Genomic DNA, 19,259 nt, shown 5'->3' on the forward strand with positions numbered 1-19,259 from the left:
CCTTTGAAAGAATCCACCTTATAAGACACACCCATCCATTCATTCCATCCAAGTAAAAAAACATTTGAAACGCATAACAGTACATAATGAGACTAAAATTTGTGAAGCTAAAGATATTTCAGTGATAAAGTTAAAGTTAAAACACTGATATGAACAAGAAATGCAATCAGCACTGAAGAATAATGAGACTGGGTACACCATTTCTGAGAATTACCACTGAGTTTAAGGACCAGCTAAGTGAGCATCTAAAAAAAGAAAATTCAAATAGTTTTCCATTCTCCTCCTGTATGCCTGCCATATAAAAATTAAACTGCTCAACACCTGCACTGCTATTAGAATTCTGAGAAGAAGCTTTACTTACTTTACATTCTTCATTTTGATAAAGACAGTTTCTTAGGAGCTGCATGGCACTGCTTAACTCTTTAATAAAACCATCCTGTTTAAATAAAAAGTAGTTGGAAAATGTGAACGCAACAGCATACTCCACTTTTTATATGTAGTAATTCCTTCCCCTCTGGGTCACAGTACAAGGCAGCTGTGCTCTAATCACATCTGACCACCGTAACATTGAGGAGACTGACAAGCTAATGATCACTAAAAGATGACCATATCTCAAGAAGCGCATCCACTATGAAAAAGCTATTTCTGTTCTATCAAGCATGGAACTTGGATATATGATAGCCTCCATGTTTCATCTCAATAAAGTGAGGCGGGTACTGACTGGTTTTCAATCATATCAAGTTTTGGCTGACTTTCTCAATGATAAAGTAAGGGCCTTAGGCTAAAGAAAAAGAAAAAGAGGCAAGAAAAGAAACTGACAAACATAATCAAACCCTGTATCAATTAAATTATTACATAAGGCTTTGTCTTATTTCTTATCAAATGCAGTAGAAACTAGTTGCTACATAGAGGGCTGCTATAATAGCCCTACCTACACACACATATATGTATATTTATATAGTTATACAAACACAGACACATTCACTTTCTGAATAAGCCTCTGTGGTAGATATTATTAACCATAGATATTGTATAATAACCATGTTAATACAAGTTTACATGAACATTTAGTTTGAACTTGAGTCTTGCAGACTCAACTCTAGAAGAGACATTCAGAAGCCACAGAAGGATATAAACAGAGATGAGGAATACCAGCTCTGCAACCACCTAAACATAGCAGCAAATACTGGTTTCATCAATCACCAGTTGCATAACTATGCTGTCATGAGTGTTTGTTCATGAGATAATAAACACAAAATGTTTGAATAGTGCCTGGTGTATAGTAAACACTTAATAAATTATAGTCATTATGGATCTCATTCTTAGTGAACTGGGCTTGCTTTGAGAGATAGATTTTCTTTTTGTAGTATAAAAATTTTATCTGGTATAGTATCGAGCACATGTGGGTACTTCTAAATGCTTATAATAACAAAAATACATAATATATAAGTATTATCTAAAGATCTTCAAGTGAGAATTATGACCAAAAAAATGCCAACAACCTCCTAATGTAGAAATACCATTCATTTATCTGACAAACTTTCTTCTAAGTCAGACACTTACTTCAACTTTGTGTTCATTTATAGGCACCAGGGCACTAAGAGAGATGGTCTGTGGATACGTGCATTCCTTTATCCCAGAATTTTAGAATTCAGAGTTACCTTTTTTTTCAGTGCTGCCTTCCCAGGCCTCAGAGAATCTAGATTCAGTTGTGCATTAATGCGCTTCATCTGCTCCATGCAGTTTTCTATGAGACTGGCTGAAAGACAGAATCTATAACAGTCAAAAGGATAGTCCATTTCCAAATAAGTTAACACCACGTATAACTACCAGATTCTCAAAAACAAACAAAATAACCAAAACATTTTATATTTCTGACCTACTTCACCTTAGTATTTTCAGTGAGAGATTAATGAGTCAGAGTGCTCCCCAAATCTAATTCATGTTTTGAGACATGCATAATTTATTTTAGTAGCAAACCACAGTTGAAATTAATGCATTTGATGTTGCTGTTATTCTCTTTCAGCTCTCAGACCTGTGTTCTCTAATGTCCAGATGAGAAATTACAACACTCTAGAGGGGAAATTTATATGAAAATAGGATCAGTTGATGCTGTCATTTTTAGTTGTTTTTACCACCAAAACTATGTCGCTTTATTTTTTTTCATGTTGCAGAATGTGCTTGCGGATACTAATATTTATCATGAAACTGAATAACATATTACTTTTTTATAACTTCTCTAATATTTACATATAGACTCTCTAGAGTAAGAATCATTACACATTAAACAAAAAACTATCTACATATATAATCTTTTTTATTTTAAAAGTAATGCATGTTTGGACCGAGCCCGTGGCGCAGGTTCGGATCCTATATAGGGATGGCCGGTGCAATGCGCTCACTGGCTGAGCGAGGTGCAGCCGGTCACAAAAAGGACCAAAAAAAAAAAAAAGTAATGCATGTTTACTGTTTTCATATTTTTAAAAATCTATTTTTTTTTTAGTAACACTAAGATTATAAGATCTTTACATTTTGAGTCCAAAGAAAATTAAAATGATGAAGCAGCAAAATACATGAATTGACAATACGCCATAAAAACAGTTGATGTATTGTGTGGCTGACCTTTCAAAGCATGTTTCTGTGCTCTTCTGCTGACAGCCAGAAGTGACATCAATGCATTTGTAGCAACTCTTTTCAGGATATCTTTGGAGGATTTTCCTTCATAGCACTGCAGAGAATATAGATCGAACTGCCTTGAAAAAAAAATTTAATCTGGAGCAAAACTGTTGTGAATAAAAGACTTGTTCTACTTAAAAGGTATTGTTAAGTTTCAACTATGATACGAAATTCAATGGAATTTGATAAATTATTAATATTTGAGAATGCTATGTGGATAAGGCTGTAAAAGAAATTTATAATATGGAAAAGACCAACAATCATTCTCAAAGATTCATCATTTACACAAAATGCTTTATTTAGTATTAACACATAGCAAGTTCATGCACTTAAACTCACTAGGGCATATATGTACATATGTAACTATTTAAAACAGATCCTTGGAAAACTGTTCTACAAGAGAACTGTCATCAAATTCCTCCTTTCTCCTTTCAGATGACACATTCCCCTCCCTCCATTTCCACCTAACATACCCATGTATCTTGGGTGATTTGGTTCTCTCCACCTTTCATTTCTACAGTCACACATACCTGTCATATAACATATTTTTCCAAAAAAATAATTTCTTAATATTTTTGACTCTTATAGAAATGAATATAACTGGAGTACGATCATACTTACCAATGAAAATTCTAATCTGTCTATAATGCTCACCATTAATAGGAAAATCACCCTCATAGACAAATCATTATTTAACCTGCATATAATAGCAATCTGAGAAAAACTAAGTTGATCCCACTGAAAAGCATTAACTACCTACTATATGTAGTAATTGGGGGATGGGAGTGGGAAGAGGTAAGGCTTTTCATGTAGCACTTATGGCAGACTGAAGTAGCCTGAGCATCTGTACACAGGGCAGATGGACACGGCTTAAAGTGTGAGAAGCCTGAAAGTAGGAAGGCTGAGAACAAGCTCAAGGGACAGATAACTAGCTATTGGGTAATGTGAATACATAAAAAGGGAAAAAATATATCAAGAGGCTACAGAGCAAGAAATAATTTGTCTTTTTTTTTTATCAACCACAGGTAGAAAGAAAATAAGAGAACTCGATGAAATTTATCTAAATTTTATGCCCTTTCTAGATCAATCCCTTTTGAAATTAAGTGATCTAGGGAATCTTAGGTCAAGACTTTTTTCTTTCTTTCCAAAAGATACTTAATGTAAAAAATAGTCTTTTTAATTACTGTAAACATTCATCAACACATAAGGAGTAAAAATTCAACATATCAATTACAGGCAAAACCTATTACATTAGAGAGTTTTACTAATCTTGTTATCTATATCTATTTGTCAATGAAACACATTGACTTTGTTACTCCCTGCTTATCCACAGGGGATACATTTCCAAAACTACAGATAATACTGAACCCTATGTATACTATGTTTTTTCCTATACGTACATACCTTGGATAAAGTCTAATTTATAAATTAGGCACGGTAAGAGATAACAGTAACTAATAATAAAATAGAACATTTATAACAATGTCCTATAGTAAAAGTTATGTGGATGTGGTCTCTCTCTCTCTCAAAATATCTTCTTGCATTGTGCTCACTCTTCCTGTGATCTGCTGATCTGGTAACTGAGACAGCTATGAAGTAACTGAAGGGCACATAGTATATACAGCGTGGATGTGCTAGACAAAGGGGTGGGTGACTTGTGTGGGCAGGGACAGAGTGTGATCTGCTGATCTGGTAACTGAGACAGCTATGAAGTAACTGAAGGGCACATAGTATATATATATACAGCGTGGATGTGCTAGACAAAGGGGTGGGTGACTTGTGTGGGCAGGGACAGAGAAGGACGAGGAGGGATGGCTCAAGATTTTATCATGCTACTCAGAACGGTGTGCAATTTAAAACTTATGAATTGTTTATTTCTGGAATTTTCCATTTAATATTTTCAGGTCATGGGTAACTGAAACTGCAGAAAATGAAACCATGGATTGTGGAGGGGGGGCTACTATAAAAGGTAAAATTTCCACAAAGTCAAATGTATTCAATATTTTACGGGCAACAGACAGCTAATAATTTTTTGAGAATATTCAAACTCTGAACCACCTCAAAATGTACTTAAGACAAAAATAAGCTTACACATGACTTAAGATATAAATATGCATCATTTCCACATGTATCCCCCATGGGATAGTGCTGTAAAACTGCCACTTAAAAGATACTCTGCCAAGATATTTTAACTTAAGTTCCAATATAGTAATTTATTAGAAGGATGGAGAATTTCAGAAGCAGCTAAAATTTAACAATAATGCAATATAATCCTCTCATTTTGCATCTGAAGAACTGAATCACAAGAGGTTAAGTCATCTGCATAAGGTCCCGCATCTAATTTTTTTTTTGAGTATGGCTTTACAGAGAATTTAAATACCCCTTCAAAGGATATAAATTTTAGAATACTGTTTCTTCTGATAATCTAAATACTGTAGTTTGCTTTATATACCACGTGGCACAACGCACAACCTACATGACATATAGTAAGATACACATATTATTTATGATTGATATTTAATGTATTCTAATAATATTTTAATTTGCATATCATCTTTCCGTAGGACAAAGAAAATAGTGTTTGTAGTTTAACGAGCATTAATAACTGCCCTGCCTTATATCAGGCACACATTTTCTCCTGAGTATGCCATGGGTACAATTCCCCTCTCTTCACTTCCTTTGTCTTAAACTTGCCTGTGTCCTTCTAACAAATGCTATATATACAAATTCTACTGTTAACATGAACATGAAGAGCATGATTTATTAGGAAACATGGTTTAAGTAACTGGCTAATATATCCATATCTACATAGAATACTCTTTTAATCTTCTCTACTTTGGAAGAAATGGTGAGGAAGATTAGCTAGTCATTAGGAAAATCATTGAGATATCCTGTGGCTACAGAATACCTCATTTTCTTTGGCCAAGTAAGTAATATCAAAAGATTATGAGCAATAACTTTTATAATGAATATTACATAGTATTAGGGAAAAATAAAGGCAATGTAAATTTTGCCAATTCTTCTGGCACAGAGTTTTTCCTATGTACACTATCATAAGCTGGCTCATCACCCTACACAGATCCATACTTATCATGAGTCTAATCTTGGACCCTTGAAGCACAGCACCACTAACGAGAGAAAATAGTTAAGAAATAAAATAGGTCTGGCACAGCCTGGCTGGAAGTCTTTCAATTTCACCAGGTCCAGCAGGAGGCTGCAGGAACCACAGAGCCCATGAGGAGCCAGGCTGCCAGATCTATCTGGCACTTGACATAGGCAGGGGAGAATGGGCCAAGCACATTGTCCTCACAGCACTCTTCTCTGAGGGAGGTCAGTTAAATTCTCTGATGAGGAAAGCATGCTGACAAGCACAAAGGCCTTTTCCCAGGAGAAAAGTGCTCCACCAAAGCAAAAACTAGGAAATTAATAATTAAATGGAATCAGGAGGTGGGGATGGGAGACTTGTGAAAAGTTGTGATTTTGAGTCTTCCTGCTTATAGCACTCTTTAAATCAGACAGTTAATCATTGGCGGAATAAAGTCTGTTCTGCTGGGGAATGAGACAACTGGGAAAACATCCAGGTTTTGTTTTCAACTAAGAAGAGTTGAATGGAATAAGAATAAGGTAGTAGCTACAGAGAAGCTGTGGCCTCCAAGAAAAAGTGGCTTTTACAGGAACCCTGTGAGGCCCACTTTTCCCCTAGAGATCCGGGCTTCAGAGGGAGATGCTGAAGACAGATGAGAAAATGTGGGGGACTCCTCATCAGGTTTCTCAACTGTGCTGGAAAGGCAACCAGATTCTGTACGGCAGGGGAGACAAAGGTCCCTGAGGAGCCCTCTGACACCCTCCACAGGACAGCTTCCAGTTATGGACCAGGGAGCATATTCTCCTCTCTTCCTACAGGCCTTTTCTGCATCTCAACATAATCAAGGCTGATGTAATGTACAGGTGGTCATACCAAAAATATCTGTATGACCATGACTCTCAGACAGAAAAGGGGCGAAAATGTCCAAATTCTAAGCAGCAAAAGAGACTGCAACAAATCGGAAGATGGGAACAACCTTCTGTCTTTGTAAAATATCCCCGGCTGATAGGGAAGCTGAAGCAAATTCTTCACAATTCACAATTATACTACTTTCCAACCATTCCATGAGAAGACAAAACTCATAAAATAGATTATTAAAAAGATGATTCTTAATATTGAAAAGTCTAGTAATATTCCTATTTGTAAAAAACAATATGCAACATTAACTTAGGAAACACTTCTAGTTTTTTTAATTGTTAAACTACTTATGAAAAAATATATTAGTGATTTTAAAATGTTTTTTGATGAATAAAATTCTTGGCTTATATTTTTAGATTGTATAAACAAGTTTATAAGACAGAACAGGCAGCAGGGTGTGGAAAGGGGGTATTTTCTCACAAGTGTACCAACCAAGTCTGCCTACTTCTATACACATTAACCATCCACAAAAATATATGGCCCATTTATATAAATCAAACATCAATTTGAATATATTTTCAGAGATGCAGACATAGCATTAAAAGGGCAATAAGTTCTGAATTATAGCTGCATTCCTGAAATATACCCTTTGGTCATAATATAGAACGCTGTTTTGCTAAACTGCTGGATTTAGATTAGTACTATTTCACAGCAAATTTTTACATCATAGTCATTAAAGAAACTAGTCAGCATCAGAGCAGTGAGACTGGAGGGGAGATAGTTATTTAAGTTTATATACTTTTGTATTATTTAAACAGTCATAATGAGCATTAATTACTTTTTCATTCAAATGACTAAAAAATTTTTTAGCTAGACCAAGACTGAAATTCAATTAATTTAAACATTAAATAAAGCTTTCAAAAAACAAAAAAATCACATACCTGAAGAATTACTTCATGAAGTCGTTCTAGTGATTTCTGATTTTCCTGAGTTTTATCAAGAAGTGAAGCCATTGTTGGACTGTGACACAAACTTGCTTTGTCCTTACCCTGAAGACCCCTTTTTGCTTCCTCAGTCAAGAGAATAGAAAAAAATTGCAGGCTGGCAGTAAACAGGGTAGGGCATGTGACAGACAAGCCCACACATTTGCAGAACATATCTAAAAGAATAATTTCAGATGAAAATGTTTGAAAATTTCTTCAAAATTAAACAAAGATAATCAAATTGATTTGATTAAGTTTACAGCTTTCTTATTACTATTAAAGCTATCAATAGTTCAAGTATAGTAAGAATAACTCGAGCGTTTAAAAATCTTAAACAGTCAGTAATAAGATGACACAGTAAGTCAAGGAGTCTAATTTTCATTATATGGGTTTTTTCTTTACATGAGAGAGAGAGAGCCTACAAATGTGCATATACATAATATTTGCTAAGACCCCAAATAAGAGGATTATACGTAGATGAGTTTTGATCCTTTGGGGTCTACAGGTATACATAGAGTTTCAAAAATTTTTAACTTTTTAATTTTGATTTCGGTACTAACCTTAAAAAAAAGTACTATAACTATACTCTGGATCTTCTACATTACCACATGATAAGTGAGATTGTTTCTGTTTTCAAACAAGTTGGTGCCAAATAATACTTAAAAGCAAGACTTAGTATGCAGAGTTGGCATGATGTAGGTACAAAGGTTTCATAGTAGTTCAAATAGTACATGAGTGGTTATGAACTGATTTGCAAACATAATACCAAGTGGAAAGAATAGTCAAGCCAAATTGACATTGAATCATTCATTATTAATTTCCTGTTGTGAGCACTGATTTAGTTCAATCAAAGTAGTATTTGTTGTACTACATTAATTTTATTAACTTGATAACTATTGAATTTTATGTTTGATTTTTATATTATTTTTTATTTCTCCTGTGTGAGAATTATAACCATAAGAATTTCTACTTAGATTTAGGGTTATACTAATTTAAGTAACATAAAAAAAAATGTAGTTAGCACTAGGGTTTCATAAGAATTACGTTCATTTAAATGATGTCCAAATATTAGTCAAGTTTGAGAAAAGACTGTTATAGGTAACATAAGTTATAGAATGACCATAAGATATTTTAAATGTATATGGGTACATGGGATGGAAGTTGATAAAAAAACAAAAAACAAAAATAACAACATGGTAAGGAATATCAATGATCATTTTTATTAGTTATGTTTTCATTAACATTAATTTTATCAAAATGGTTTATTTAGGAAATTATTTTTGATTAGCACTATTATTATATAAAACTGTGTATATTTTGTAATAAAGTTTTGAATTTAATATGTATTTATTTACCACTAGGGAAATAGTGTCAGGTAAACAGTGTCAGGTAGAGTTCTGCAAACTTTTTCTGTAAAGGGCCAGAGAGTAAATACTTTATGCTTCGCAGATCATTGTCTTTATCACAACTATTCATCTCAACTGTTGTAGCATGAAAGCAGCCATAGGCAATAAATAAATGAATGAGTGTGGCTGTGCTCCAATAAAATTTTATTTACCAAAACAGGTAGCAGGCCAGATTTAACTAGGTAGCTCCAGTACCTCATGTGAGTAGCATTTTGCTTTATATTATTGGTAATTCAGGTGGCAAACTAATCTTCCCCCAATGAATGCAAGAGGAAAATCTCAATGTCAATCTCTCATTAAGTCAATCTCTTTCAATTTCTATCTCCTTTAATAAAATAATGATCTCCAACATGAACACTGTACTCCTTATGGTAGGCTCAGAACTCCTATATCCAGAAAACTAACAATTCTATTTCTTGTTGAATATGTATTTCCTCATAAATCTTACTTCAAAACTACCACTCTTGTTAAAAACTGTATCATATATTTAAGTTTACAGACTGATGAAAGATAAAATAAATGTTAAAAAATCAGTCAGTTGAATTACTAGATAACTTGGAAACTTGAAAGAACTCAATTCTGAATACATTTAAACAGATTATTTTAAAAGGTATGTTAAATGTTAGTTATAAACATTTACATAAAAAAAGGTTTCTCACTATGCTAAGATTTAGAACAGAAGACTATGAAAAATTAAAGACTATGAAAAATTAAAGATCATTTAAAAATCGTTTATTTTAGTGGACAACTATTTTATATGGAAAACATCTTATAAAAATAATTATACTGTATTCTTAGCATTTTTGTGCTGTAAGAAAATCCTGATGTCTTGAAACAAGATGGTATTTTTATTATAATGTTCCATGTTATCATGTATATGAGATTTTATATATGCAGATTTACATACATACAGTGTATATATGCCAGAAAAGATACCAATACAAGAAAATATATGTCATTGTTTTATAACCCTATCATATGTATCTTCATAAAACCACAGGCTTTTCCTACTTGTTTTTACGGTATCTTGAAATACATTTCAATTAATCAAAAATGCATTTTTGGGGGGCTCCTTAAAAGCATTGTAAGTTTCTCAAAGCAAGCACCCTGGTATCTCTGTCATATGCCATGCCATAATTACTCAATTTTAGATAAGTTACACATCTGATCAGGTATGATAATTATCTTAATTTTCATTAGCAGAAAGACCTAAGTCTGTGACACAGTATCTTCTTACCAATCATTGATGACCAGTGCTTAGCCAGAGCCATGGTAACAAATGGAAGAGAGACATCACCAGCTTTTCTCAGGAGTGTGGCCAGAAGGTTAAATAAATGTGTCCATGTGTGATAAAAAGCTGATATTAACTCTACATCTATAAAATTAATCAAACGTTTCAAGTTATTAACACAAAGAAAAAAAGAACCTTTCAAAATACAAAACTCACCAAAGGCATTTCACTACACTAAAATAAGAGGTACACACTTGTCAAATGAAGACAAATATTATTTGACGTTATTCAAAATATATTTCAATTAACTTCTTGCTTCCATTGCTTCCTAAATATACCTCCACTCCACCCTCTTACACACAGACACACTCACAAACCCTCTTATTTTTAAAGCATACTCAACAGCAATCAGAAAGTGTAACAAATCAAGTGTTAAGCCATAACTTCAGAACTACTTGGGCACATTATTAAAAAATATCATTGTTTGTGATACTTGTATAAAAGTAAGTTTTCTATTTTTGTTTTTTATTAAATATAAACATTTTAAGTATAATATTGACACAAAGAATCCAGCAAGGTATTGAATGCGTATCAACTTATGACCATGGAGGTTTTATTCCAGAAATGCAAAGATGGTTCAACATCAGGAAATTTGTCAATTCATTATCCTAGCAAGTTGAGAGGAGAAACTGTACCACCATATGTACAGATGCTGAGAGCAGCAATTCAAATGCACACACTAAGTAAGACAAAAGTAGAAATAAACCACTTAGATATAATGAAGACTAATGACTAACATTATTCTAAATGACAAAACACTAAAATTTTCTCATGAATGATTAATGTCTTAATGAATAATGTGGGGTGGTGGAACTTTCTATTGCTAGTGGATATACAAATTATTACTGTCTTTTGAAAAAGCCATGAGGTCACAACTATTAATATTAAACAATAACAATAAATACCTACCTTTTTTCCTATTAAATCTTTTTTAAAAATTTTAATTGACACATAATAATTGTACATATTTATGGGGTACAGAATAATATTTTGATTCATGAATACAATGTGTAATGATCAAGTCAGGATAATTAACATATCCATCACCAAAAACATTTATCGTTTGTGTTGAGAACACTGGAACTCCTCTCTTCTAGCCATTTGAAAATACACAATTATTGATATTTATAAACACCTAGCACTACTATACCACATTAGAACTTATTCGTCCTATCTAGCTGTAAGCTTGTATTCATTAATCAACCTCTCCCTATCCTCCCTCCCCTTCCCCCTCCCCTTCCCAACCTCTAGTAACCCCAATTTTACTATCCACTTCCATGAGCTCAACATTTTTAGCTCTGACATATGAGAACATGCAGTATTTATCTTTCTGTTCTTGATTTCTTTCACTTAACATAATGTCCTCCAGACTCACCCATATTGCCCCAAATGACAGGATTTCATGCATTTTTATGGCTGAGTAGTATTCCACTGTGTATGTATACCACCTTTTCTTTATCCATTCATCTGTTGATGCATAATTAGGTGGATTCCATATCTTGGTTACTGTGAATAGTGCTGCAATAAACATGGGGGAAGGGGCCGCTATCTCTCCGATATAATGATTTCCTTTCCTTTGGATAAACACCGAGTAGTGACATTGCTGGATCAAATTATAGTTAGGTGGATTCCATATCTTGGTTACTGTGAATAGTGCTGCAATAAACATGGGGGAAGGGGCCACTATCTCTCTGATATAATGATTTCCTTTCCTTTGGATAAACACCGAGTAGTGACATTGCTGGATCAAATTATAGCTCTATTTGTAGTTTTTTTCAAGAACCTCCACATTGTATTCCATAATAGTTATACTAATTTATGTTCCCACCAACAGTGTATAAGAGTTCTCTTTTCTCCACATCCTTGCCAGCATGTTTTTTTTTTGATAATAGCCATTCTAACTGGCATAATAGTTATACTAATTTATGTTCCCACCAACAGTGTATAAGAGTTCTCTTTTCTCCACATACTTGCCAGCATGTTTTTTTTTTTTGATAATAGCCATTCTAACTGGCATGAGATAATATATGATTGTGGTTTTGATTTGCATTTCCCTGATTAGTGATGTTGAACATTTCTTCATATGCCTGTTGGTGATCTGTATGTTTTCTTTTGAGAAATGTCTATTCAGCTCATTTGCCCATTTTTTAAATAAAGCTGTTAGGCTGTCTTTGCTGTTGAGTAAGATCTTTGAGTTCTTTGTATATTCTGGATAGTGATTGCTTGTTGGATGAATAATTTGCAAATATTTTCTTCCATTCTGCTGGTTACCTCTTCACTCTGTTATTTCCTTTGCTGTTCAGAAGCTTTTTAGCTTGATGTAGTCCTATTTGTCCATTTTTACTTTTGTTGCCTATGCTTTTAAATTCTTCATAAAATCTTTTCCCAGATCAACGTCTTGAGGTGTTTCCCCCATGTTTTCTTCTAGTAGTTTTATAGTTTCAGGTCTTACATTTAAGTCTTTAATCTGTTTTGAGTTTATTTTTCTATGTACTGAGAGTCAGGGGTCTAGTTTCATTCCCTACCATATGGACATCTAATTTTCTCACCACCATTAATTCAAGAGGTTGTCCTTTCCCCAATGTATGTGTTTGATGCCTTTGTTGAAAAGCTGTAGATCCATTGGTTTATTCTGGGGGCACTCCATTCTGTTCTATTGGTCCATGTGTTTGTTTTAATGACAGGACCATGCTGTTCTGGTTACTATAGCTTTGCAGTATATTTTGAAGTCAAGTGGTAAAATGCCTCCAGCTTGGTTCTTTTTACTCAAGATTGCTTTGGCTACTGGGATCTTCTGTTGTTCCACATAAATTTTAGGATTCTTTTTCCTATTTCTGTGAAGACTGGTGTTGATATTTTGACAGGGATTACTTAAATCTGTACATCACTTTGGGTCCTCTTTAATTTTTTTCATCCCATTTGTCTGTTTTTGCTTTTGTTGCCTTGCTTTTAAAGCCTTTTCTTAAGTGTTTTGCAATTTTGATTGTAGAAATCTTTCATCTCCTTGGTTAAATTTATTCCTAGGTACATTTTTTGTAGCTATTGTAAATGGGGTTGTTTTATTGATTTCTTTTTCTGCTAGTTCATTCTTGGTGTATAGAAACACTGTTGACTTTTGTACGTTGATTTTGTATTCTGCAACTTTACTGAATTCATTTATCGCTTCTAAAAGTTTTTTGGTGAAGTCTCTGGGTTTCTCTCTATATATGATCATGTAGTCTGCAAACAGAAACAAATTAACTTCCTCTTTTCCAATGTGAATGCCCTTTATGTCTTTCTCTTCTAATTGCTCTGGCTAGGATCTCTAGCACTATGTTGAAAGAGTGGTGAAAGTGGGTATCCCTGTCATGTTCCTGTTCTTAGAGAAAAAGCTTTCAACTTTCCCCCATTCAGTAAGATATTAGCTGCGGGTTTGTCATATAGAGTCTTTATTGTGTTGAAGTGCTTTCCTTCTATACTTAATTTGTTGAGTTTTTTTTATCATGAAGGGATGTTAAATTTTTTATCAAATGTTTTTCCTGAATATATTGAGATAATCAAATGGCTTTTGTCCTTCATTCTGTTGATGTGATGTATCACATTTACTGATTACGTATGTTGACCCCATTCATGCATCCCTGGGATAAATCCCACTTGACCATGGTATATAATCTTTCTGATGTGCTGCTGGATTTAGTTTGCTAGGTTAGAATTTTTGCATCTATGTTAAATCAGGAATATTGGCCTATAGTTTTCTTGTCCTTGTCTGATTCTGTATCAGGGTAATGCTGGACTCATAGAGTGTGTGCAAGAATTCCCTCCTCTTCAATTTTTTTGAATATTTTGAGAAGAACTGGTGTTTGTTCTCTTAAAGTTTGGTAGAATTCGGCAGTGCTATCTGGTTCTGGGTTTTTCTTTGTTGATAGACTTTTTATTAATGTTTCAATCTCATTACTCATTATTGGTCTGTTAAGGTTTTCTATTTCTTCTTAGTTTATTCTTGTGTCCAGGAATTTATTCACTTCCTATAGGTTTTCCAATTGGTTGGCATATAGTTGTTCACAACAGACTCTAATGATTTTTTGTTTTTCTGTGGTATCAAATGTAATGTCTCTTGTTTCATTTGTAATTTTATTCATTTAGGTCTTCTCTCTTTTTTTCTTATTCAGGCCATAAAATAAGCCTCAACAAATTTTGAAAAATCAAAATCATATCACATATCTTTTCAGACCACAACCAAATAAAACTAGAAATTAACAACAAGAGGAACTTTAGAAACTGTACAAATACATCAAAATTAAACATGCTCCTGAATGACTAATGGGTCAATAAAGAAATTAATATAAAAATAATCCTTTGAAACAAATGAAAATAGAAACAACATATTAAACCTATGGAATGCGCAAAAGCAATACAAAGAGGGAAGTTTATAACAATAGATACTTGCATCAAAAAGTGGAAAGATTTCAAATAAACAACTACACCTCAAAGAACTAGAAAAGCAATAACAAACCAATACCAAAATCAGTAGACAAAAAGAAATAATAAAGATCAGGGCAGAAGTAAACAAAATACAAACCAAAAAAACCCCAAATACAATGAAAGGTGGGTTTTTTGAAGAGATAAACAAAACTGAAGAACCATTAGCTAGACTAAGAACAAAAGAGAGAAGACTCCTATTTTCCTTACCCCTTGTATCACCTTAGTGCAGATGTGAAAAGGAAAATATGTTTTGCTAAGATCAAAGCAAAAAAGAAAGAGGAATTGCTCTGAAGAACCAAAAAGAGTGTCACCCCACACACACACTCAAAAAATTATGACAACAAAAGAGGATTCTGAAGCTTTGCCTCTGGCTAGGAATGTAGCAATTAACCTTCTAGGAAAGGGGCACATTTTCCCATCTCTGTACTTGGGTAAATGAAAGCTGGACAGCAGTAGATTTCTGAGGACACTTTGTAATGGAGTTTGTCAAACCCCAGTACAAAGTAAACTGAATACTTCCCTCTAGGTGTTCTGCAGCACCCATGAAGTATTTAAAAATAGCACTTTCTAGGGAAGCTTGGATTACAGCAATCCTTGGTGTTTCTCAATCATTTTATCATTAACAGCTTTTTTTTTAGATATCTTTCCTCATTGCCATCCCCATGAAATTGTAATTTCACAGATATATCTGTTTATATACTATACATATATGATGGTACTTCAAAATGTTTGTGGAAAAATAGAATTGAAAGATAACATGAATCTTTCCACGAACTTTTTGAAGTACCCCCGTGTCTGCACTTTATACATAAAAAGATGACATATAAAGCTTACTTTTTAAATTTAATACAGGCCTACAAATGACCAAATAAAATATTTAAGGTGAAAGTTAAATAAAATTAAAAAGCTAGTAACATTTAACTTAACTTTATAACTATACTTGCTGAATAACTTTTATAATATACACATTATAATGTATCAAATGATATACATGAATTAGCAATTTGTATAATTCATTTGTGCTATTCACACAATAACAATATAATCCATTTTTTTATAAAATCATTCAAAACTATTATTTTTCCAGGAAAAATAAATTAAAAACTTAATTTCTTAAAAAATAATTTTAGTAAACTTATTTTTACCTTTTGCTAGATATGAAAAAGTAACTTTTAATTTAACCAGCTGCTCAATATACATATAGATATGGTTGACATTTTTCCTTTCAGCACTTGACATAATGAACAATGGGTTAAATAATTTCTATATAATTAAGTAATGAAATGTAGTCATGTTGAAAAAGTAACTTTTAATTTAACCAGCTGCTCAATATACATATAGATATGGTTGACATTTTTTCCTTTCAGCACTTGACATAATGAACAATGGGTTAAATAATTTCTATATAATTAAGTAATGAAATGTAGTCATGTTTCACTTAATGACAGGCATATGTTCTGAGAAATGCTTCATTAGGCAATTTTATCATTGTATCAACATCATAGAGTACTTATACAAACCTAGATAGTATAGCCTGATACATACCTAGGCTATATGGTATAGCCATTATCATCTTATGGGACTACCGTCATATAGGTGGTCTGTCATTGACTGAAACGTCATTATATACAATTTTTATTCAATTTTCAAAGCCCAAGTCATACACAAAACCAAGAGGATCAATAAAAAGCAACCCAAGGCAGCCAACAGCAGCTAAGAAACACAGACCATGTCTTGCCATATAACTTTATAATCAAGCAATCAAAAGTCCTTCAACTGCAGCCATCTATCCATCACACTTGTGTGCACTAATCTTGTGTGCATATATATGTCTTGTGTGCACATACATTAAATTACATGGATTTGCTTGGTTTTAGGTCTGGAAAATGAAGTGCGTTATATCCAGCAAAGCAATCTCATCAGTGTTAAAATAATCCCAATGCTAGAGGAGCAGTAATGCCTTACTTGGAAATTTTACATATGGCAGTGATCCTATCTAAACTTTTTAGGTTAGACTATGCAATCTCAGCAAGCTGATATCACCCCTGCACCTTCAGGAGCAAAAATTGATTCTTGGAAGAAGGTGGTGAGGCAAACAACCTTAGATATTGCAGTGGCTCGTGGCCTCCAGCACAACTCTACCCAATAAAATCTTTTTACTTAGTATTGGATTCTTCTTGTTGGATTTTATTGGGTATCCTTCGAGAAGCATTGACATTGAGTTCACAGGAGATTACATATATATATATATACATATATATATATATATATATATATGTATATATATATATATGTCTTGAGTATCTCCTGTGAACTCAATGTCAATGCTTCTCGAAGGATACCCAATAAAATCCAACAAGAAGAATCCAATACTAAGTAAAAAGATTTTATTGGGTAGAGTTGTGCTGGAGGCCACGAGCCACTGCAATATCTAAGGTTGTTTGCCTCACCACCTTCTTCCAAGAATCAATTTTTGCTCCTGAAGGTGCAGGGGTGATATCAGCTTGCTGAGATTGCATAGTCTAACCTAAAAAGTTTAGATAGGATCACTGCCATATGTAAAATTTCCAAGTAAGGCATTACTGCTCCTCTAGCATTGGGATTATTTTAACACTGATGAGATTGCTTTGCTGGATATAACGCACTTCATTTTCCAGACCTAAAACCAAGCAAATCCATGTAATTTAAAGGACTAATAAGAATGAATAGAAAGCCCAGAACTACCAAATGTTCAATTACTTCATTACAAACTACTTAAACTTTTAAAACAATTATTATAGAATATTTTGAAAAGATCCTACACTATTTTAATTTTCTCTACTACTAGAGCATTACATCCAACTTTTCATCATAGAATATTTTCCAATAATTTAGAACCTTGGAAACTGGTATTATGTGCTACATAGCCTTATACTTTCTATTGCAAATGACTGATTAGTAGGTCATCTGGCCTCAGCCGTAATTCATAAGAATAACTGATACCCAGAACTCAATGAACTTTCTAACATGACATAGAGAGCTTTGCCCTCATTTAAACTGACAGCACAGGGCTGGTCCTTTTTTATACTACACATTTGCCTCAAGTGCTCTCCTGGATCCACTTAAAAGCATCCCAGCTATAAAACACATTATCAAAGCCTTCCAAAACACTGGCAAAAACAACCCAAAAAGTAACCTTGAACTGAATATCTGGGGCCATGTAAGAGTTTTGTTTTCCTCAGTATTATTTACCTCCATCCTAAACTAAAAAAAATTAAGCTTACCTAACACATCTTCAGTGCATATGGTGAGAACTCCAATAATATTAGTGATAAAAGGTTTCAGAAGCTCATCCTGAATCACAAGGTCTGGATCTACCAATAAACATGATTGCAGAAGCCCGGACAAAGAGGACAGGTATTCCAGGAGAAAGGAAATCTATTTGAAAAAGAAGATAAAGTACCACAAAATATATATGAAAAGCCCATGGCAGTGATAAGTATTTTACTTTATTATGAGTCGTAATAAATCACCTCTTTGAATGATAAGTTAATAGAAAACTAATAAAATATTAATCATAATTCTTAAAGATCTGAAACTAATAATTAGCAAAGCATTATTTTTCTTTCATTATAAACATGTTATTAATGGCCACATTAATAATGTCAACTATAACAACACCAAACAAAGCAATATTTTCAAAGCTAAATTTTGGATTCCACTTAAAGAAATGAAGTCTTCATATCTTTTCAAGTAGCTAAATTATGGAGTCAATGCTGGAAGAAGCAGAAAAGGGTATTCCAAAGCTGGAAAGTCTAAAATTTTGTAAAGAAGGAATGATTACAAAAATACCCTTCAAAGTGCACAAGTGGCGGTGGGGGGGAAGCTAGCCTAACAGCCTAGTTTGTGCTACAAACAAAATGCAAATGTGTTCTATTTTTGCCCTCAACTATCTTTCAGCATAAAAATACATTCTTAATTATAAGAGAAAAAATTAAATCTTCTCCAACATTACCAACAAAACCATCTATGGAATTTACCTGACGCTAATATTAATATTAACTGGCAAATTAAAAAAAAAAAAAATCCTCTGCATATGTAACAAAGAATAGTTGTGATGTCTCATTTATCTACTATCCTCAGACAATGAGATAGTCCATATAAGTGAACTTTATAGAGATATTCTGAAGTCAGTCTCTCTCTCTCCACACAGACACACACACACAGACACACAGACACACACACACACACAGACACACAGAGAGTTTTTCCTCTCTTCCTATTCTGGTGTCATGAGAGTGTAATTAAGAGTCAGAGACCATTCTACACTTGTGAAGGGGTATATGTTTCTAAGGTGAATGGTCTCAGACTATTTCAAAATAGTTCTTCTGTCCTACTTCTGATGAGTATGTCCTCCCTATATCTAATCTGCTGACTTATTTTATAGAAAAGTATACATGGCTCCACACTTCACAAACTTCTCAAATAGTTTGTGAAATTTAATTTTCTTATTGCTGTGA

At 33.4% G+C, this 19,259-nt stretch overlaps 1 protein-coding gene across 1 annotated transcript in view; it reads right to left on the minus strand.

The window, feature by feature from the left end:
• Positions 1–19,259, minus strand: part of RTTN (rotatin) — a 179,730-nt gene that overhangs the window by 31,764 nt on the left and 128,707 nt on the right. The window contains exons 39-45 of the mRNA XM_008564425.1: positions 18,024–18,177; positions 10,246–10,383; positions 7,561–7,778; positions 2,623–2,728; positions 1,662–1,759; positions 1,503–1,505; positions 362–436 (exon numbers count right to left, since the gene is read on the minus strand). Of these exons, the coding sequence (XP_008562647.1) occupies positions 362–436; positions 1,503–1,505; positions 1,662–1,759; positions 2,623–2,728; positions 7,561–7,778; positions 10,246–10,383; positions 18,024–18,177 (792 nt within the window). The remainder of the gene's footprint in view (positions 1–361; positions 437–1,502; positions 1,506–1,661; positions 1,760–2,622; positions 2,729–7,560; positions 7,779–10,245; positions 10,384–18,023; positions 18,178–19,259) is intronic.

This window comes from Galeopterus variegatus, unplaced genomic scaffold, assembly GCF_000696425.1.
Source record: "Galeopterus variegatus unplaced genomic scaffold, G_variegatus-3.0.2 Scaffold186, whole genome shotgun sequence".
NCBI classification, from domain to species: domain Eukaryota; kingdom Metazoa; phylum Chordata; class Mammalia; order Dermoptera; family Cynocephalidae; genus Galeopterus; species Galeopterus variegatus.